Consider the following 16,725-nt stretch of genomic DNA (forward strand, 5'->3'; position numbering starts at 1 on the left):
TGTCTGAGGGATTTGTCTGGGTCCTGGCTGAGGGATTTGTCTGGGTCCTGGCTGAGGGATTTGTCTGGGTTCTGGCTGCGGGATTTGTCTGGGTTCTGGCTGCGGGATTTGTCTGGGTCCTGGCTGAGGGATTTGTCTGGGTTCTGGCTGAGGGATTTGTCTGGGTTCTGGCTGAGGGATTTGTCTGGGTCCTGGCTGAGGGATTTGTCTGGGATCTGGCTGAGGGATTTGTCTGGGTCCTGACTGCGGGATTTGTCTGGGTCCTGGCTGCGGGATTTGTCTGGGTCCTGGCTGCGGGATTTGTCTGGGTCCTGGCTGAGGGATTTGTCTGGGTTCTGGCTGAGGGATTTGTCTGGGTCCTGGCTGAGGGATTTGTCTGGGATCTGGCTGCGGGATTTGTCTGGGTCCTGGCTGAGGGATTTGTCTGGGTTCTGGCTGCGGGATTTGAAACGGGATTCGAAACGTCACAACTGATTGACAAAGTTTTTTCTGAAATGTGTTTTTTCTTGTTTTGTTTGGATGCATCAGATGCCACCAAGGTGATAGATGCAAGAGAGAGATGCAGAGGGAAAGAGAGTGATGGAGAGTTAATGTGGACAGCCAGCATTCTATGACTGTCTGTGGTAACATCACAAACGGAAAAAGATGATAGTGCAGATACAGTTTACTTCTGGCGGTAATCACATTTCATTTCATTTGTCACATGCCTCATAAACAACAGATGTGGACTAACAGTGACATTCTTTCTTATTTATGCTTAATAGACTAAAACAGAATATTGGAATAACCTTGGAGTAGTGAAACAAAGACCAGAATACAGAGAACAATTTGCTAAAATTAGCTGGACTTGCTGCTTTGTCTAACTAGCTCTATTAACCCCTAGGTCCCAACAGGCCTGTAGAGTTGAGTTGAACTTATTCATGTCTCATTCATGTGTCAGCTGTTAACTCCCACTTATTCAAGTCCCATGTACAGTTTTCTCATGGCACAGCTGCTTTTGCTAAAGATAACTGACTACCTCAGTTCGAATAGGCCAATAGAGTTGAGTAGTGTTAAATCAATCAAATGTATTTATAAAGCACTTTTTACATCAGCTGATGTCACAAAGTGCTGTACAAAAACCCAGCCTAAAACCCCCAAAAGGCAAGCAATTCAGATGTAGAAGCACAGTGGCTAGGAAACACTCCCTAGAAAGACAGGAACCTAGGAAGAAACCTAGAGAGGAACGTAAGTAGCTGTTTCATAGCCGAGTGGGGGAGGCAGAACATAGAACAGCAGCAACTGGATCAGCAGCACGATCAGGTGGACTGGTTACGGGGACAGCCGGGAGTCGTCAGGCGAAGTAGTCCTGAGGCAAGGTCTCGGGGCCAGGTCCTCCGGGAGGTGAAAGAGACAGAGACTTAGATCACAAAGGACACCATTTTTACAATGTTGCGAAGATGGAAAAAGGCCACTTTTGAATTTTATATGGTTGTCAAAAGAGAGATCAGGGTCCAGAGTAATGCCAAGGTCTTTCACGGTTTTATTTGAGACTGATGTACAACCAGAGATTCATTGTCAGATCCGACCTCAGCATTCTTTGTTTCTTGGGACCTAGAACTAGCATCTCTGTTGAGTTCATTCATGCCTCATTCATGTCTCAGCTGGCTCTCATTTTAGCTCAATAGAGAGTCCACAGCTGTGTAAAGGCTTTTTCGGAGTCCAAAGCCACGATCGTCCGGCGGCCCATTGTGACATAGCTACCCTGCATCTGAAACCACCGTCTGCGGTGGACGCACAGGCTGCCATGCACCTCCCCAAAATTCCCAACCAACACTGCTTCATGTACATGGATCAAATCAAATCTATGTTTATCTGTTGCTTACACAGATGAGCGGGTTCAGCGAAATGCCTATATTTAACTAGCTCCAGCAGTGCAGTAGAATGTCTCGCAAATACAATACAAACACACAGTTAATTGAAGCAATCAAAACAAGAAATCAAGAAATAACATTCCAAAGTAGATATATTAGAGTGAGCATGTGTACGAATCCATAATATACATATGTGGTGTGTATAGACAGTATTTGGAGAAAGAAAATGGTATGTAGAGTAGTAGGTATACTAAACTCAGCAAAAAAAGAAACGTCCTCTCACTGTCACCTGCGTTTATTTTCAGCAAACGTAACATATGTAAATATTTGCATGACCATAACAAGATTCAACAACTGAGACAACGGACTTGCCTAGTTACAGTGGTGCAAAAAAGTATTTAGTCAGCCACCAATTGTGCAAGTTCTCCCACTTAAAAAGATGAGAGGCCTATAATTTTCATCATAGGTACACTTCAACTACTACAAAATAAGAAATTATGGTGGAAAATAAGTATTTCGTCAATAACAAAAGTTTAGCTCAATACTTTGTTATATACCCTTTGTTGGCAATGACAGAGGTCAAACGTTTTCTGTCTTCACAAGGTTTTCACACACTGTTGCTGGTATTTTGGCCCATTCCTCCATGCAAATCTCCTCTAGAGCAGTGGTGTTTTGGGGCTGTTGCTGGGCAACAAGGACTTTCAACTCCCTCCAAAGATTTTCTATGGGGTTGAGATCTAGCGCTAGCGGAATTGCTAACTTGAGTTACCCATAGACTTCCATTATTGTGCTATCTGCTATCATACGAGCAGATACCCATAGACTTCCATTATTGTGCTATCTGCTATCATACGAGCAGATACCCATAGACTTCCATTATTGTGCTATCTGCTATCATACGAGCAGATACCCATAGACTTCCAGTCACTGTGCTATCTGCTATCATACGAGCAGATACCCATAGACTTCCAGTCACTGTGCTATCTGCTATCATACGAGCAGATACCCATAGACTTCCATTATTGTGTTATCTGCTATCATACGAGCAGATACCCATAGACTTCCAGACACTGTGCTATCTGCTATCAAACGAGCAAATACCCATAGACTTCCAGTCACTGTGCTATCTGATATCATACGAGCAGATACCCATAGACTTCCAGTATTGCGCTAACGCTAAATAGCATTGGTTCTCAAAACTACCTGTAAAGTTACAGGTAGTTTTGAGAACCAATGCTATTTAGCTGGACAAGGAAACATAAAAATGGTATCCACAAATCCATCTGACTCTGGGGAAGTAGATAAAAGGCCTCATTACCCAAAACCCGAAGTATCCCTTTAATGGCAGCAACTGTGTTTCAGAAGTGTAGTGTAGTGAATGCCGTCATTGTAAATAAGAATTTGTTCTTGACCTGCCTAGTTAAATAAAGGTTCGATGAAAACAGCTGGGATCATGGAGTGGGAGTAATGATTATAGTGGAGTGGGAGTAGCTATGGTCTATGCTGTCTGTGTGTGTGTGTGTGTGTGTGTGTGTGTGTGTGTGTGTGTGTGTGTGTGTACTTATGTGTGTGTTTTCTCGTGCTCACAGCCAAAGGGATGTGTGATATGCAATATAGCATTTGGAGAGAAAAAATACTATGCAATTGAATCCAGGGCAGGGGGCACAGCTGTGTGTGTATATTGGAGGTAGGGTAAACTCTCCTCTTGCTCCATCCTGGAATGCACCCGACTTATACCACCGGTTATGAGTCCAAGGTCAGACCATAGTACAATAGGTCAGTCTTTCACCTCAGTTGATTTCCAGGTGTGGATCAAAGGCCTTACAAAGCACCACCCAGGCAATAGAATTGTAGTCTTTTGAAGCCAACACGTTTTAGGCGGGGGCCTTCCTTGCCTATATGGTAGGGGATATCGGTCCCTAAAAGTTGAGTGCTTTCACCAGTCTCCATGTTTAGCCTTTTGAAGCCAACACGTTTTAGGTGGGGGCCTTCCTTGCCTATATGGTAGGGGATGTAGGTCCCTAAAAGTCGAGTGCTTTCACCAGTCTCCATGTTTAGCCTTTTGATCACAGCCAAAACACATTCCATCACCTAAAAGGGTCAAGACAGCCCAGTAGATGAATTCAACATTGGACCCCGGTACTGCTCAAATTACCCAGTCCAGAAACCTGTGAAGGTGCTGATGTATGTATACACACACAACGAGAAGGAGTGTGTAATGAGTGTGTCATGCCCTCACACACATACTAATGCAGACGTTCAGACACACACACACACACTAATGCAGACATGAACACACGCACAAGCACTCACACATACTGATGCAGACATACACAGAGACACACATACGCTCAGACACACACACACACACACACACACACACACACACACACATACACACACACTAATGCAGACATGAACACACGCACAAACACTCACACATACTGATGCAGACATACACAGAGACACACATACGCTCAGACACACACATATACACACACATTGTCACAGTGTGAGTGCTATGATAGCTGGAAAGAGAATAAACACGAGGTTCATGCCAAAGCTTGGCAAGGGTCATATAGGTCCGTATATCCCCAAAACCACACACACACACAAATACACACACTACCCCGATTCACTCAGCACTCAATCCCCCCAATCCTTATTCATAACTACCCCCACCTCTAAACTTAAGGCTCCTCCCTCCATCTTGTTTCTCCATCTCTCATACCACCTATGCTCAGCCCATCCACCCCCAAAACACACACACACGCTGCCCCAATCAACTCCGGTCAGCTGGATACTGTTAAAACGTGCTGAAAATAAATGCCCCGGTGAGACTTTCTGACTCTCTGAAAACATAAGAATTGCTCGGGTGAGTGGGGGAGGGAGAGATGGAAGAAGGGAGGGTGACGAGAAAAAACAGGGGAGAAAAGAAGAGTACAATTTCAACACCTCAGGCTCCTACCCTGTTCACCTAGCCTATGTCGTTCCTCTGGAATGCTATTAGCTGTGAGTTATTGTGTGTGTCTCTGTATCCGCCATGCTCAGCTGCCAATCTCCCTCTCCCTCCCTCTTCCTTTCATTCTCCTCTTCCTCCTCTCTTACACACTTCTCTCTCGTTTCTTCTGTACTCATTCTCTCTCTCGTAGAATGAATGTCCTTCTCCGTATTGCAGCGGTTCAGAGGTAGCTCTTTGTGATCTACAGTAATTGGATCAGTTTGGCTTTTTAGGCCACAATGAATAACGCAGATCCTGTATCACTGTTTTTGCTTCTCCCAATAAGTAATCTTGTGCTAGTGAGCTTCAGGTGATGGAGAAGCAACTTTTCGAACGACATGGTCTTGGTCAGGGTGTTACTATAGGGAGTTATGGCCCTTTTTTATAGTATGGCGCTTGCAACTCCAGGATAGTGGGTTTGATTCCCGGGACCACCTCTAAGTAAAATGCCTATAAGTTGCTTTGGATGAAAGGGTCTACTAAAAATGGAAAAGTGACTAATTCATTGTTTCTATAGTACTCCTCTGGCTCAGAGAACAGCTTTGTCATAGTGTTGTTGTGGTCTGCACCAGTCAGCATAGTGCGTTACTATACCATCGTACTCCTCTGGCTCCGAGAATAGCTTTGTCATAGTGTTGTTGTGTTCTGCACCAGTCAGCATAGTGCGTTACTATACCATCGTACTCCTCTGGCTCCGAGAACAGCTTTGTCATAGTGTTGTTGTGTTCTGCACCAGTCAGCATAGTGCGTTACTATACCATCGTACTCCTCTGGCTCAGAGAACAGCTTTGTCATAGTGTTGTTGTGTTCTGCACCAGTCAGCATAGTGCGTTACTATACCGTCGTACTCCTCTGGCTCCGAGAACAGCTTTGTCATAGTGTTGTTGTGTTCTGCACCAGTCAGCATAGTGCGTTACTATACCATCGTACTCCTCTGGCTCCGAGAACAGCTTTGTCATAGTGTTGTTGTGTTCTGCACCAGTCAGCATTATGCACACGCCCACTGCTGTGCTCCTGAGTCCAGGAAAAACAAATCATAGCTGTGCCAGTATCAACACAGTCCAGTGTTATACACACTCTAGGGTCGCCTCCAGTAACCATTCTGATCCCTCTCTCTCCCCCTCTATTTTCCTTTCTTTCTCTCTCTAAAATCAAATCAAACGTTATTTGTCACATGCGCCGAATACAACAAGTGTAGACCTTACCGTGAAATGCTTACTTACAAGCCCCTAACCAACAGTGCAGTTCAAGAAGAGTTAATCAAATATTTACCAAATAAACTAAAGTAAAAAATAATAAAAAGTAACACAATAACGAGACTATATACATAGGGTACCGGTCCCGAGTCAGTGTGCAGGGGTACAGATTAGTTGAGGTCATTTGTACATGTAGGTAGGGGTGATGTGACTATGCATAGATAATAAACAGCGAGTAGCAGCAGAGTACAAAAGAAATGGAGGGAGTGGTCAATGTAATAGTCCAGTGGCCATTTGATTAATTATTCAGCAGTCTTATGGCTGGGGGGGGGGGTAGAAACTGTTAAGGAGCCTTTTGGTCCTAGACTTGGCGCTCCAGTACCGCTTGCCTTGCGGTTGCAGAGAACTTGGCTGACAGGAGTCCTGACAATTTTATGGGCTTTCCTCTGACACCGCCTAGTATATAGGTCCTGGATGGCAGGAAGCTTGGCCACAGTGATGTACTGGGCCGTACGCACTACCCTCTGTATGGTCAGAAGCTGAGCAGTTGCCATACCAAGCGGTGATGCAACCGGTCAGGATGCTCTCGATGGTGCAGCTGTATATCTTTTTGAGGATCTGGGGACCCATGCCAAAATGTTTCAGTCTCCTGAGGGGGAAAAGATTTTGTCGTGCCCGACTGTCTTGGTGTGTTTGGACCATGATAGTTTGTTGGTGATGTGGACACCAAGGAACATGAAACTCTCGACTCGATCCACTACAGCCCCGTTGATGTGAATGGGGGCCTCTTCGGCCCACCTTTTCCTGTAGTCCGCGATCAGCTCCTTTGTCTTGCTCACATTGAGGGAGAGGTTGTTGTCCTGGCACCACACTGCCAGTACTCTGACCTCCTCCTCATAAGCTGTCTCATCATTGTCAGTGATCAGTCCTACCACTGTTGTGTCGTCAGCAAACTTAATGATGGTGTTGGAGTCGTGTTTCGCCACGCAGTCGTGGGTGAACAGGGAATAGAGGAGGGAACTAAGTACACACCCTTGAGGGGCCCCAGTCTTAAGGATCAGAGTGGCAGATATGTTGTTACCTTCCCTTACCACCTGGGGGCGGCCCATCAGGAAGTCTAGGATCCAGTTGCAGAGGGAGGTGTTTAGGCCCAGGGTCTGTAGCTTAGTGATGAGCTTCGTGGGCACTATGATGTTGAACACTGAGCTCTCTCTCTCTCTTTCGCATTCTCCTGTCTAATATTCCCACTCCCTGTGGTGTTCCAGAATGGGCTCCCGCTGCACCGATAGAGCAGGGAATTAGAAGATAGAATCGATGTTTTGGGAAGTTGGAATTTTTTGTGACTGTGTCATTTCAGAACTGGCAGCGTCGTTGGAGAGATTTATGTGCTGTGTTTCTCACTGTGTCACACACCACATACAGACACGCATACAGACGCACACAAACACTTAAACACACAGATTCACATTGGAATAAAACACAAAAACATGCTTTCTCTCTCGTGCTGGATCTATATTGCTTGGCAATATATTAAGTGTTGTTGGCTGCATCCAACAGTCCAAGTCAAGTAGTTTTACTGTTGACCATTATTTCCCATACAACCGACAGTTGTTTAAAATGTGGTCCTTGCTGATTCCTAGTAGTCAGCACACTAAGAATTCACAGTCATCATGTGTGTTGTTATCGTATGAATTCTAATGCATTATCTTTTTGTGTGAACAGGAATATAAGAATATTTTGTGAAATTGGGAGTGTTGAAAGTGTGTGTGCGTGCGTAGGTACATACGTAAGAACGTGTGTATGTGTGTGTGTGTGTGTGTGTGTGTGTGTACATGCGTGTGTGTGTGTTCACGAAGTGACAGCCGGGCCATCATCACCCAGCGTCTCCCAGCTGTGACCTGAGGCTACATGTGCTGCCAATTAGGACCAATCAGAGCCCTGTAATGAGGGCGGGGGGAGGGGCCGACCCATGATTAGTGTGTCAGACTGATGAGAGAGGACAGGTGAGGGAGGGGGAGGCCAGGAATCATATTTCTCTCCCTCTCACTATTTTACCCATTCTGCTGATTTGCATATGGTGGTAGCAATGGCCATCAAAATTGTTCAGGTTTTAAAAACAATTCTAATAAATGTATAGTTGGACAATGGATGAAGGAAGATACTGCACATTTTTAAAAAAAATGTATCCATCAGATATTGACTGAATTATAGAACATTTTACTGGCACGGACAAATAATGGAGTTCAGGGATTTTAGTGGGAATTCAGGTCTTAAATGTACAGTGCCTTGCGAAAGTATTCGGCCCCCTTGAACTTTGCGACCTTTTGCCACATTTCAGGTTTCAAACATAAAGTTATAAAACTGTATTTTTTTGTGAAGAATCAACAACAAGTGGGACACAATCATGAAGTGGAAGGACATTTATTGGATATTTCAAACTTTTTTAACAAATCAAAAACTGAACAATTGGGCGTGCAAAATTATTCAGCCCCTTTACTTTCAGTGCAGCAAACTCTCTCCAGAAGTTCAGTGAGGATCTCTGAATGATCCAATGTTGACCTAAATGACTAATGATGATAAATACAATCCACCTGTGTGTAATCAAGTCTCCGTATAAATGCACCTGCACTGTGATAGTCTCAGAGGTCCGTTAAAAGCGCAGAGAGCATCATGAAGAACAAGGAACACACCAGGCAGGTCCGAGATACTGTTGTGAAGAAGTTTAAAGCCGGATTTGGATACAAAAAGATTTCCCAAGCTTTAAACATCCCAAGGAGCACTGTGCAAGCGATAATATTGAAATGGAAGGAGTATCAGACCACTGCAAATCTACCAAGACCTGGCCGTCCCTCTAAACTTTCAGCTCATACAAGGAGAAGACTGATCAGAGATGCAGCCAAGAGGCCCATGATCACTCTGGATGAACTGCAGAGATCTACAGCTGAGGTGGGAGACTCTGTCCATAGGACAACAATCAGTCGTATATTGCACAAATCTGGCCTTTATGGAAGAGTGGCAAGAAGAAAGCCATTTCTTAAAGATATCCATAAAAAGTGTCATTTAAAGTTTGCCACAAGCCACCTGGGAGACACACCAAACATGTGGAAGAAGGTGCTCTGGTCAGATGAAACCAAAATTGAACTTTTTGGCAACAATGCAAAACGTTATGTTTGGCGTAAAAGCAACACAGCTGAACACACCATCCCCACTGTCAAACATGGTGGTGGCAGCATCATGGTTTGGGCCTGCTTTTCTTCAGCAGGGACAGGGAAGATGGTTAAAATTGATGGGAAGATGGATGGAGCCAAATACAGGACCATTCTGGAAGAAAACCTGATGGAGTCTGCAAAAGACCTGAGACTGGGACGGAGATTTGTCTTCCAACAAGACAATGATCCAAAACATAAAGCAAAATCTACAATGGAATGGTTCAAAAATAAACATATCCAGGTGTTAGAATGGCCAAGTCAAAGTCCAGACCTGAATCCAATTGAGAATCTGTGGAAAGAACTGAAAACTGCTGTTCACAAATGCTCTCCATCCAACCTCACTGAGCTCGAGCTGTTTTGCAAGGAGGAATGGGAAAAAATGTCAGTCTCTCGATGAGCAAAACTGATAGAGACATACCCCAAGCGACTTACAGCTGTAATCGCAGCAAAAGGTGGTGCTACAAAGTATTCACTTAAGGGGGCTGAATAATTTTGCACGCCCAATTTTTCAGTTTTTGATTTGTTAAAAAAGTTTGAAATATCCAATAAATGTCATTCCACTTCATGATTGTGTCCCACTTGTTGTTGATTCTTCACAAAAAAATACAGTTTTATATCTTTATGTTTGAAGCCTGAAATGTGGCAAAAGGTTGCAAAGTTCAAGGGGGCCGAATACTTTCGCAAGGCACTGTATGTCAAATTTCACTTATTTTTTTTGTTAAACTAAAGAAAATATGATGTGCTATTTTTGCGTAAATACACTGGGTGTATGCGCATATTTGAATAAATGAACATAAAGGGGTGGACCAGGCAGCAACCACCACAAACCTGCCCTGTCCCACGCCTACCTACACTCACCTGCCTCGTTAATTACTCCTGTTGTCATGTTCTGTTTCAAAATGGTGTGTCAATAGCAGAATACCCTCAGATAAAAGAAATCAACACGCTTGGCTCTAGATTACACCTATCTATACATACTTTATATTGTTTGCGAGATCAGACACAATATCATATGTTCATTTTCAGAAGTAGCTTTTCATTTCAGTGCATCTCATTTGTAAACAAAAACATGTACACCCTTCAAAATAAAGTTGTCTTTCTGCTCTATTGTGACGCAAGAGTCGAGACGGTGCGTTAAATCACAGACGAAGCTTTAGCCTTCTTATAGATGCTACGGAAAGACAATGTATTCCATTGAGCCCATTTCAGCCATTCCCGGGGTGTGTTTGACAGGTCATTACAAACATTTCTGTGTTCGTAACGTTAACAGGAAAAAAGTTGACATGCGTATGAAGCAAGCGTATGAAAGAGTCGCAGGAGTAAAATGAAGGCAATCAATCCAGCAAGATTGAAATGACATCCATCATTTAAATGAGATTTTGCACCTCTCAAACACAGGAAATACTCTAGATGGCTGAAAAAGACAGATCCTCCAGTGGGTGGGGAAAGCGCGTTGCTAATGGTAGGGTTGGTCTTGCCCCCCCCCCCCCCCCCAACACTCCATATGGTAGATGGGGGAGGGTTGGGGCTGGAGTAAGATTCAGCTGAGCTCTTTTCTTTTTTTCTAAATGTTTTCTTAGTTTTCTGCAGTCTATGGAGTTTTGCGACTGAGTGTTCAACTTTGCTGTTGCACATTTTCACCTACAAAATAGGTCATCATTATATCATTGCGTTATCACTGCAAGATTGTCTTTAATCTCAATTTGTGGCTAGCCCTATATACACCTCTACCACGGTTTCCACACAGCCTTTGAAACAGTTCAAGTTGAAATGAATGGAGTGAATGGGAGCCTGAACGTTTGACAGGAAAACATCATGCTGTAAAGGCCTTCAGAAAAGGACAACTGAGGTGATGGTTGAAGCTTTGTTTGTGGTGAACAATACTCTACAATGTACAGAGTTCTGTTGTAAGGATCTTCAAAAGGGTGAAACTGAGATCACTGTTGAACATTTTGTTGTATGTGGTGAACATGCGCTATAGCATAAAAGATAGTTAATTAATAGTTCTAGTTTATAGTGTATACTGTATGTTTGAGGTTATATATGAGTACGGTATGTTTGAGGTTATATATGAGTGTGTACTGTATATTTGAGGTTATATATATATATAAGTGTGTACTGCATGCTTGAGGTTATTTATGAGTACTGTATGTTTGAGGTTATATATGAGTGTGTACTATATATTTGAGGTTATGAGTACGGTATGTTTGAGGTTATATATGAGTGAGTACTGTATGTTTGAGGTTATATAAGAGTGGGTACTGCATGCTTGAGGTTATATATGAGTACTATATATTTTAGGTTATATATGAGTACTGTATATTTGAGGTTATATATGAGTACTGTATATTTAAGGTTATATAAGAGTGGGTACTGCATGCTTGAGGTTATATATGAGTACTGTATATTTAAGGTTATACATGAGTACTGTATGTTTGAGGTTATATATGAGTGTGTACAGTACTGTATATTTGAGGTTATATATGAGTACTGTATATTTAAGGTTATATAAGAGTGGGTACTGCATGCTTGAGGTTATATATGAGTACTGTATATTTGAGGTTATACATGAGGTACTGTATGTTTGAGGTTATATATGAGTGTGTACAGTACTGTATATTTGAGGTTATATATGAGTACTGTATATTTAAGGTTATATAAGAGTGGGTACTGCATGCTTGAGGTTATATATGAGTACTGTATATTTGAGGTTATACATGAGTACTGTATGTTCGAGGTTATATATGAGTGTGTACAGTACTGTATATTTGAGGTTATATAAGAGTGGGTACTGTGCTTGAGGTTATATATGAGTACTATATATTTGAGGTTATATATGAGTATTGTATGTTTGAGGTTATATATGAATACTGTATATTTAATGTTATATAAGAGTGGGTACTGCATGCTTGAGATTATATATGAGTACTGTATATTTGAGGTTATATATGAGTGTGTACAGTACTGTATTTGAGGTTATATAGGAGTACGGTATATTTGAGGTTCTATAAGAGTGGGTACTGCATGCTTCAGGTTATATATGAGTGTGTACTGTATGTTTGAGGTTATATATTAGTACTGTATATTTGAGGTTATATAAGAGTGGGTACTGCATGCTTGAGGTTATATGAGTACTGTATGTTTGAGGTTATATATGAGTGTGTACAGTACTGTATATTTGAGGTTATATAGGATTTGGTACTGCATGCTTGAGGTTATATATGAGTGTTTACAGTACTGTATATTTGAGGTTATATAAGATTTGGTACGGCATGCTTGAGGTTATATATGAGCGTGCACAGTACTGTATATTTGAGGTTATATAAGATTTGGTACTGCATGCTTGAGGTTATATATGAGTGTTTACAGTACTGTATATTTGAGGTTATATAAGATTTGGTACGGCATGCTTGAGGTTATATATGAGCGTGCACAGTACTGTATATTTGAGGTTATATAAGATTTGGTACTGCATGCTTGAGGTTATATATGAGCGTGCACAGTACTGTATATTTGAGGTTATATAAGATTTGGTACTGCATGCTTGAGGTTATATATGAGTGTTTACAGTACTGTATATTTGAGGTTATATAAGATTTGGTACTGCATGCTTGAGGTTATATATGAGCGTGCACAGTACTGTATATTTGAGGTTATATATTAGTGTTTACAGTACTGTATATTTGAGGTTATATAAGATTTGGTACTGCATGCTTGAGGTTATATATGAGTGTTTACAGTACTGTATATTTGAGGTTATATAAGATTAGGTACGGCATGCTTGAGGTTATATTTGAGCGTGCACAGTACTGTATATTTGAGGTTATATAAGATTTGGTACTGCATGCTTGAGGTTATATATGAGTGTTTACAGTACTGTATATTTGAGGTTATATAAGATTTGGTACGGCATGCTTGAGGTTAAAAATGAGTGTTTACAGTACTGTATATTTGAGGTTATATAAGATTTGGTACTGCATGCTTGAGGTTATATATGAGTGTTTACAGTACTGTATATTTGAGGTTATATAAGATTAGGTACGGCATGCTTGAGGTTATATATGAGTGTTTACAGTACTGTATATTTGAGGTTATATAAGATTAGGTACGGCACGCTTGAGGTTATATATGAGCGTGCACTGTATGTATGTATTTATTCCTCGTGTTCTTATTCTTCTAATATTACTTTTTTTTTTCTCTGCATTGTTGGGAAGGCCCCTTAAGTAAGCATTTCACTGTTAGTCTACATCTGTTGTTTATGAAGCTTGTGACAAATAAAATGTTATTTTATTTGTTTGGGGTTATACAGTGCCTTCAGAAAGTTATTCACACCCCTGGACTTTTCCCATATGTTGTTGTGTTACATCCTGAATTTAACATGGATTAAATTGAGATGTTGTATCACTGCACTACACACAATACCCCATAGTGTCAAAGTGGATTGGTGTTTTTGAGAAATGTTTACAAATTAATAAAAAATGAAAAGCTGAATCTTTATTCAATAAGTATTCAACTCCTTTGTTATGGCAAGCCTAAATACGTTTAGAAGTAATCATTTGCTTAACAAGTCACATAATACGTTTCATGGACAATAATAGGGTTTAACTTGATTTTGGAATGACTACTTCATCTCTGTACCCCACACATACAAAAATATGTTAGATCCCTCAGTTGAGCAGTGGATTTCAAACACAGATTCAACCACAAAGAACAGGGAGGTTTACCAATGCCTTGCAAAGAAGGGCACCTATTGGTAGATGGGTCAAATTAAACAGACATTGAATATCCCTTTGAGAATGGTTATTAATTACACTTTGGATGGTGTATCAATATACCCAGTCACTACAAAGATACAGGCATAACACTCTATATTTTCAAGTGGCTGCATCATGTTATGGGTATGCTTATAATTGTTAAAGGTGCACTATGCAGAAATTGCCCCACCATTTCCTGGTTGCTAAAATTCTAATAGTTCACTTAATTTCAATTTATGTGACAAAACAAGCAAGTCTAGTGTAGAGACTCATTGTACCATCTAAACCGTTGAGAAATATATTTTTCATAACCAAAAATATTGTATTTCAAACTTAAAAACAGTAAGCATAGAAATAGCACAAAAATAACAGATCTACCACTTCTTAGACTTGATTTCAATGAGAATGAAAGATATATATAACTCACATTTCTATGGGAATTTGGTCTCGGTCGTACAAAAAGTTACATATTGTAGCTTTAAGGACTGGGGAGATTTTTATTATAAAAAATAAAGGGAATGGAGCTAAGCACAGACCAAATCCTAGAGGAAAACCTGGTTCAGTCTACTTTCTACCAGACACTGGGAGATGAATTCACCTTTCAGAAGGACAATAACCTAAAACACAAGGCCAAATATACAATGGAGTTGCTTACCAAGACGACATTGAATGTTCATCAGTTGCCTAGTTAAAGTTTGGACTTAAAGCGGCTTCAAAATCTATGGCAAGACTTGAAAATGGCTGATCAACAACCAGAGCTTGAAGAATTTTGAAAAGAATAATGTGCAAATATTGTACAATCCAGCTCTTAGAGATTTACTCAGAAAGATGTACAGCTGTAATCGCTGCCAAAGGTGATTCTAACATGACTCAGGGGTGTGAATACTTATGTAAAAAGATAATACTTCTGTACTTCTTAATACTTCTCCTTTTCAATTAATTTGCAGAGAATGTAAGGCCTCTATGGGTTATGTGAGATCTGGGCCAAGTCTTTTATTGTATCTTACTTGGCGGGCAGCCCAATAATGTCTCAGGAAATGTGATCAGTTTGTTTATACACCAAGGGCTTTCAAACAAATGTTCCCTTTTTCTCCCTGTATCACATTTTGAATTTGTCTTTTGTTGTATGAGTTTTCATTATTAGTGCCTGTGCTACTGCGGAGTTTAGTTGTTTTTGTGCGGGCCAGTGGGAATTGGAGGGCGGGCAGACAGACACGCGGACGTTTTTTTTAGCCAATAAATCATCCGTGATAGGGACAGACACGGTGACCAGAGATTGCGGTCAGGTCGGACTCGTAAAACCACATGTGAGGGGAAGGAATGTATGACCCCCGTTGCATTGTGGGTCCTGTGTGTATGTCTGGGTCGAGAGTGAGGTTTTCCCTGACTCACAGGATGTTGTGAAGCGGTACGGAGGGGGAGGTTAGAGGGGAGAGGAGCGTAACTTTCGGGAATTGGTGGGTGAATCACTGGTTTGTCCTTCTACCACCCCCCCCCCCCCCCCCCCGCTCTGTGTCTCTCTCATCTTTCTCTTTCCCTGTACATGGGCAGAGCATGACATACACTGAGTTTACAAAACATTAAGAACGGCTCTTTCCATGACAGACAGACCAGGTGAATCCAGGTGAAATCTATGATCCCTTATTGATGTCACCTGTTAAATCCACTTCAATCAGTGTAGATGAAGGGGAGGAGACAGGTTAAATAAGGATTTTTAAGCCTCGAGACAATTGAGACATGGATTGTGTATGTGTGCCATTCAGAGGGTGAATGGGCAAGACACCAGGCGTACCGGTTTGAGTGTGTTAACTGCAACGCTGCTGGGTTTTTCACGCTCAACTGTTTCCTGTGTGAATCGAGAATGTTCCACCACCCAAAGGACAATCGGCCAACTTGACACAACTGTGGATAGCATTGGAGTCAACATGGGCCAGCCTCCCTGTGGAACGCTTTCAACACCTTGTAGAGTCCATGTCCCAACGAATCGAGGCTGTTCTGAGGGCAAAAGGGGGTGCAAATCAATATTAGGAAGGTGTTCCCAAATGTTTTGTACACTCAGTGTATGTTGGGCTGAGGTATTCGGTTTGAGATTAAAACTTTCCTCTCTCTCACTATCCATTTCACTGTCAGGGAGTAGAGAGTCATGTATTTTTCTAATCAATTTGGGTTGAAATTCAAACTTTCCCTCCCTCTCTCCAGTCCCAAAGAAGTTGCTGCTGCAGGAGCCCAACCCCAGAGTGGCAGTGTACCCCCCGTCACCCAGTGCCCATGACCCAAACGTGGTTGGAGACCGCGCCCTCCCTGATGGGACCTCGGTCATAACCTTGGAGTCTGTGCTCTCAGGTGAGCTGCTACATACCCATATGCAGAGACACTGTCACACATACACAAATGCATGTGCATACGCACGCACACATACACACTCACGCATATGCAAACACACACACACAACCCTCAGGGGACCACTTTACACTAAACAGCCCCCATACATATTTGTTTCTTTCCTTTAAAGGACATGGTAATCATATTTCATAATTTGGACGTTAACATTTTGATTGGACAGAAGGAAACTACAGAGGGAGCTAGATGTTAGCAGGGCTTAGACAGGGCAGTCAGGATGGGGCTCATGGGGGGGGTTCAAATATGTGCCCCAGCATGTGCAGTAATTTTAGTTTGTTCCGTCATTTGTCGAGCAAGTCCGAGAGAGAACAT

General features: G+C 41.9%; 1 protein-coding gene across 2 annotated transcripts in view; it reads left to right on the forward strand.

Annotated features, from left to right (window-relative positions):
- LOC110521998 (protein eva-1 homolog A) overlaps window positions 1-16,725 on the forward strand; it is a 160,330-nt gene that overhangs the window by 124,357 nt on the left and 19,248 nt on the right. For both annotated transcript variants that reach the window (XM_021600038.2, XM_021600039.2), the window contains one exon: window positions 16,213-16,356. In XM_021600038.2, coding sequence (XP_021455713.2) covers window positions 16,213-16,356 — 144 coding nt within the window. The remainder of the gene's footprint in view (window positions 1-16,212; window positions 16,357-16,725) is intronic.

This window comes from Oncorhynchus mykiss, chromosome 4 (assembly GCF_013265735.2).
Source record: "Oncorhynchus mykiss isolate Arlee chromosome 4, USDA_OmykA_1.1, whole genome shotgun sequence".
Classification (NCBI taxonomy): Eukaryota; Metazoa; Chordata; class Actinopteri; order Salmoniformes; family Salmonidae; genus Oncorhynchus; species Oncorhynchus mykiss.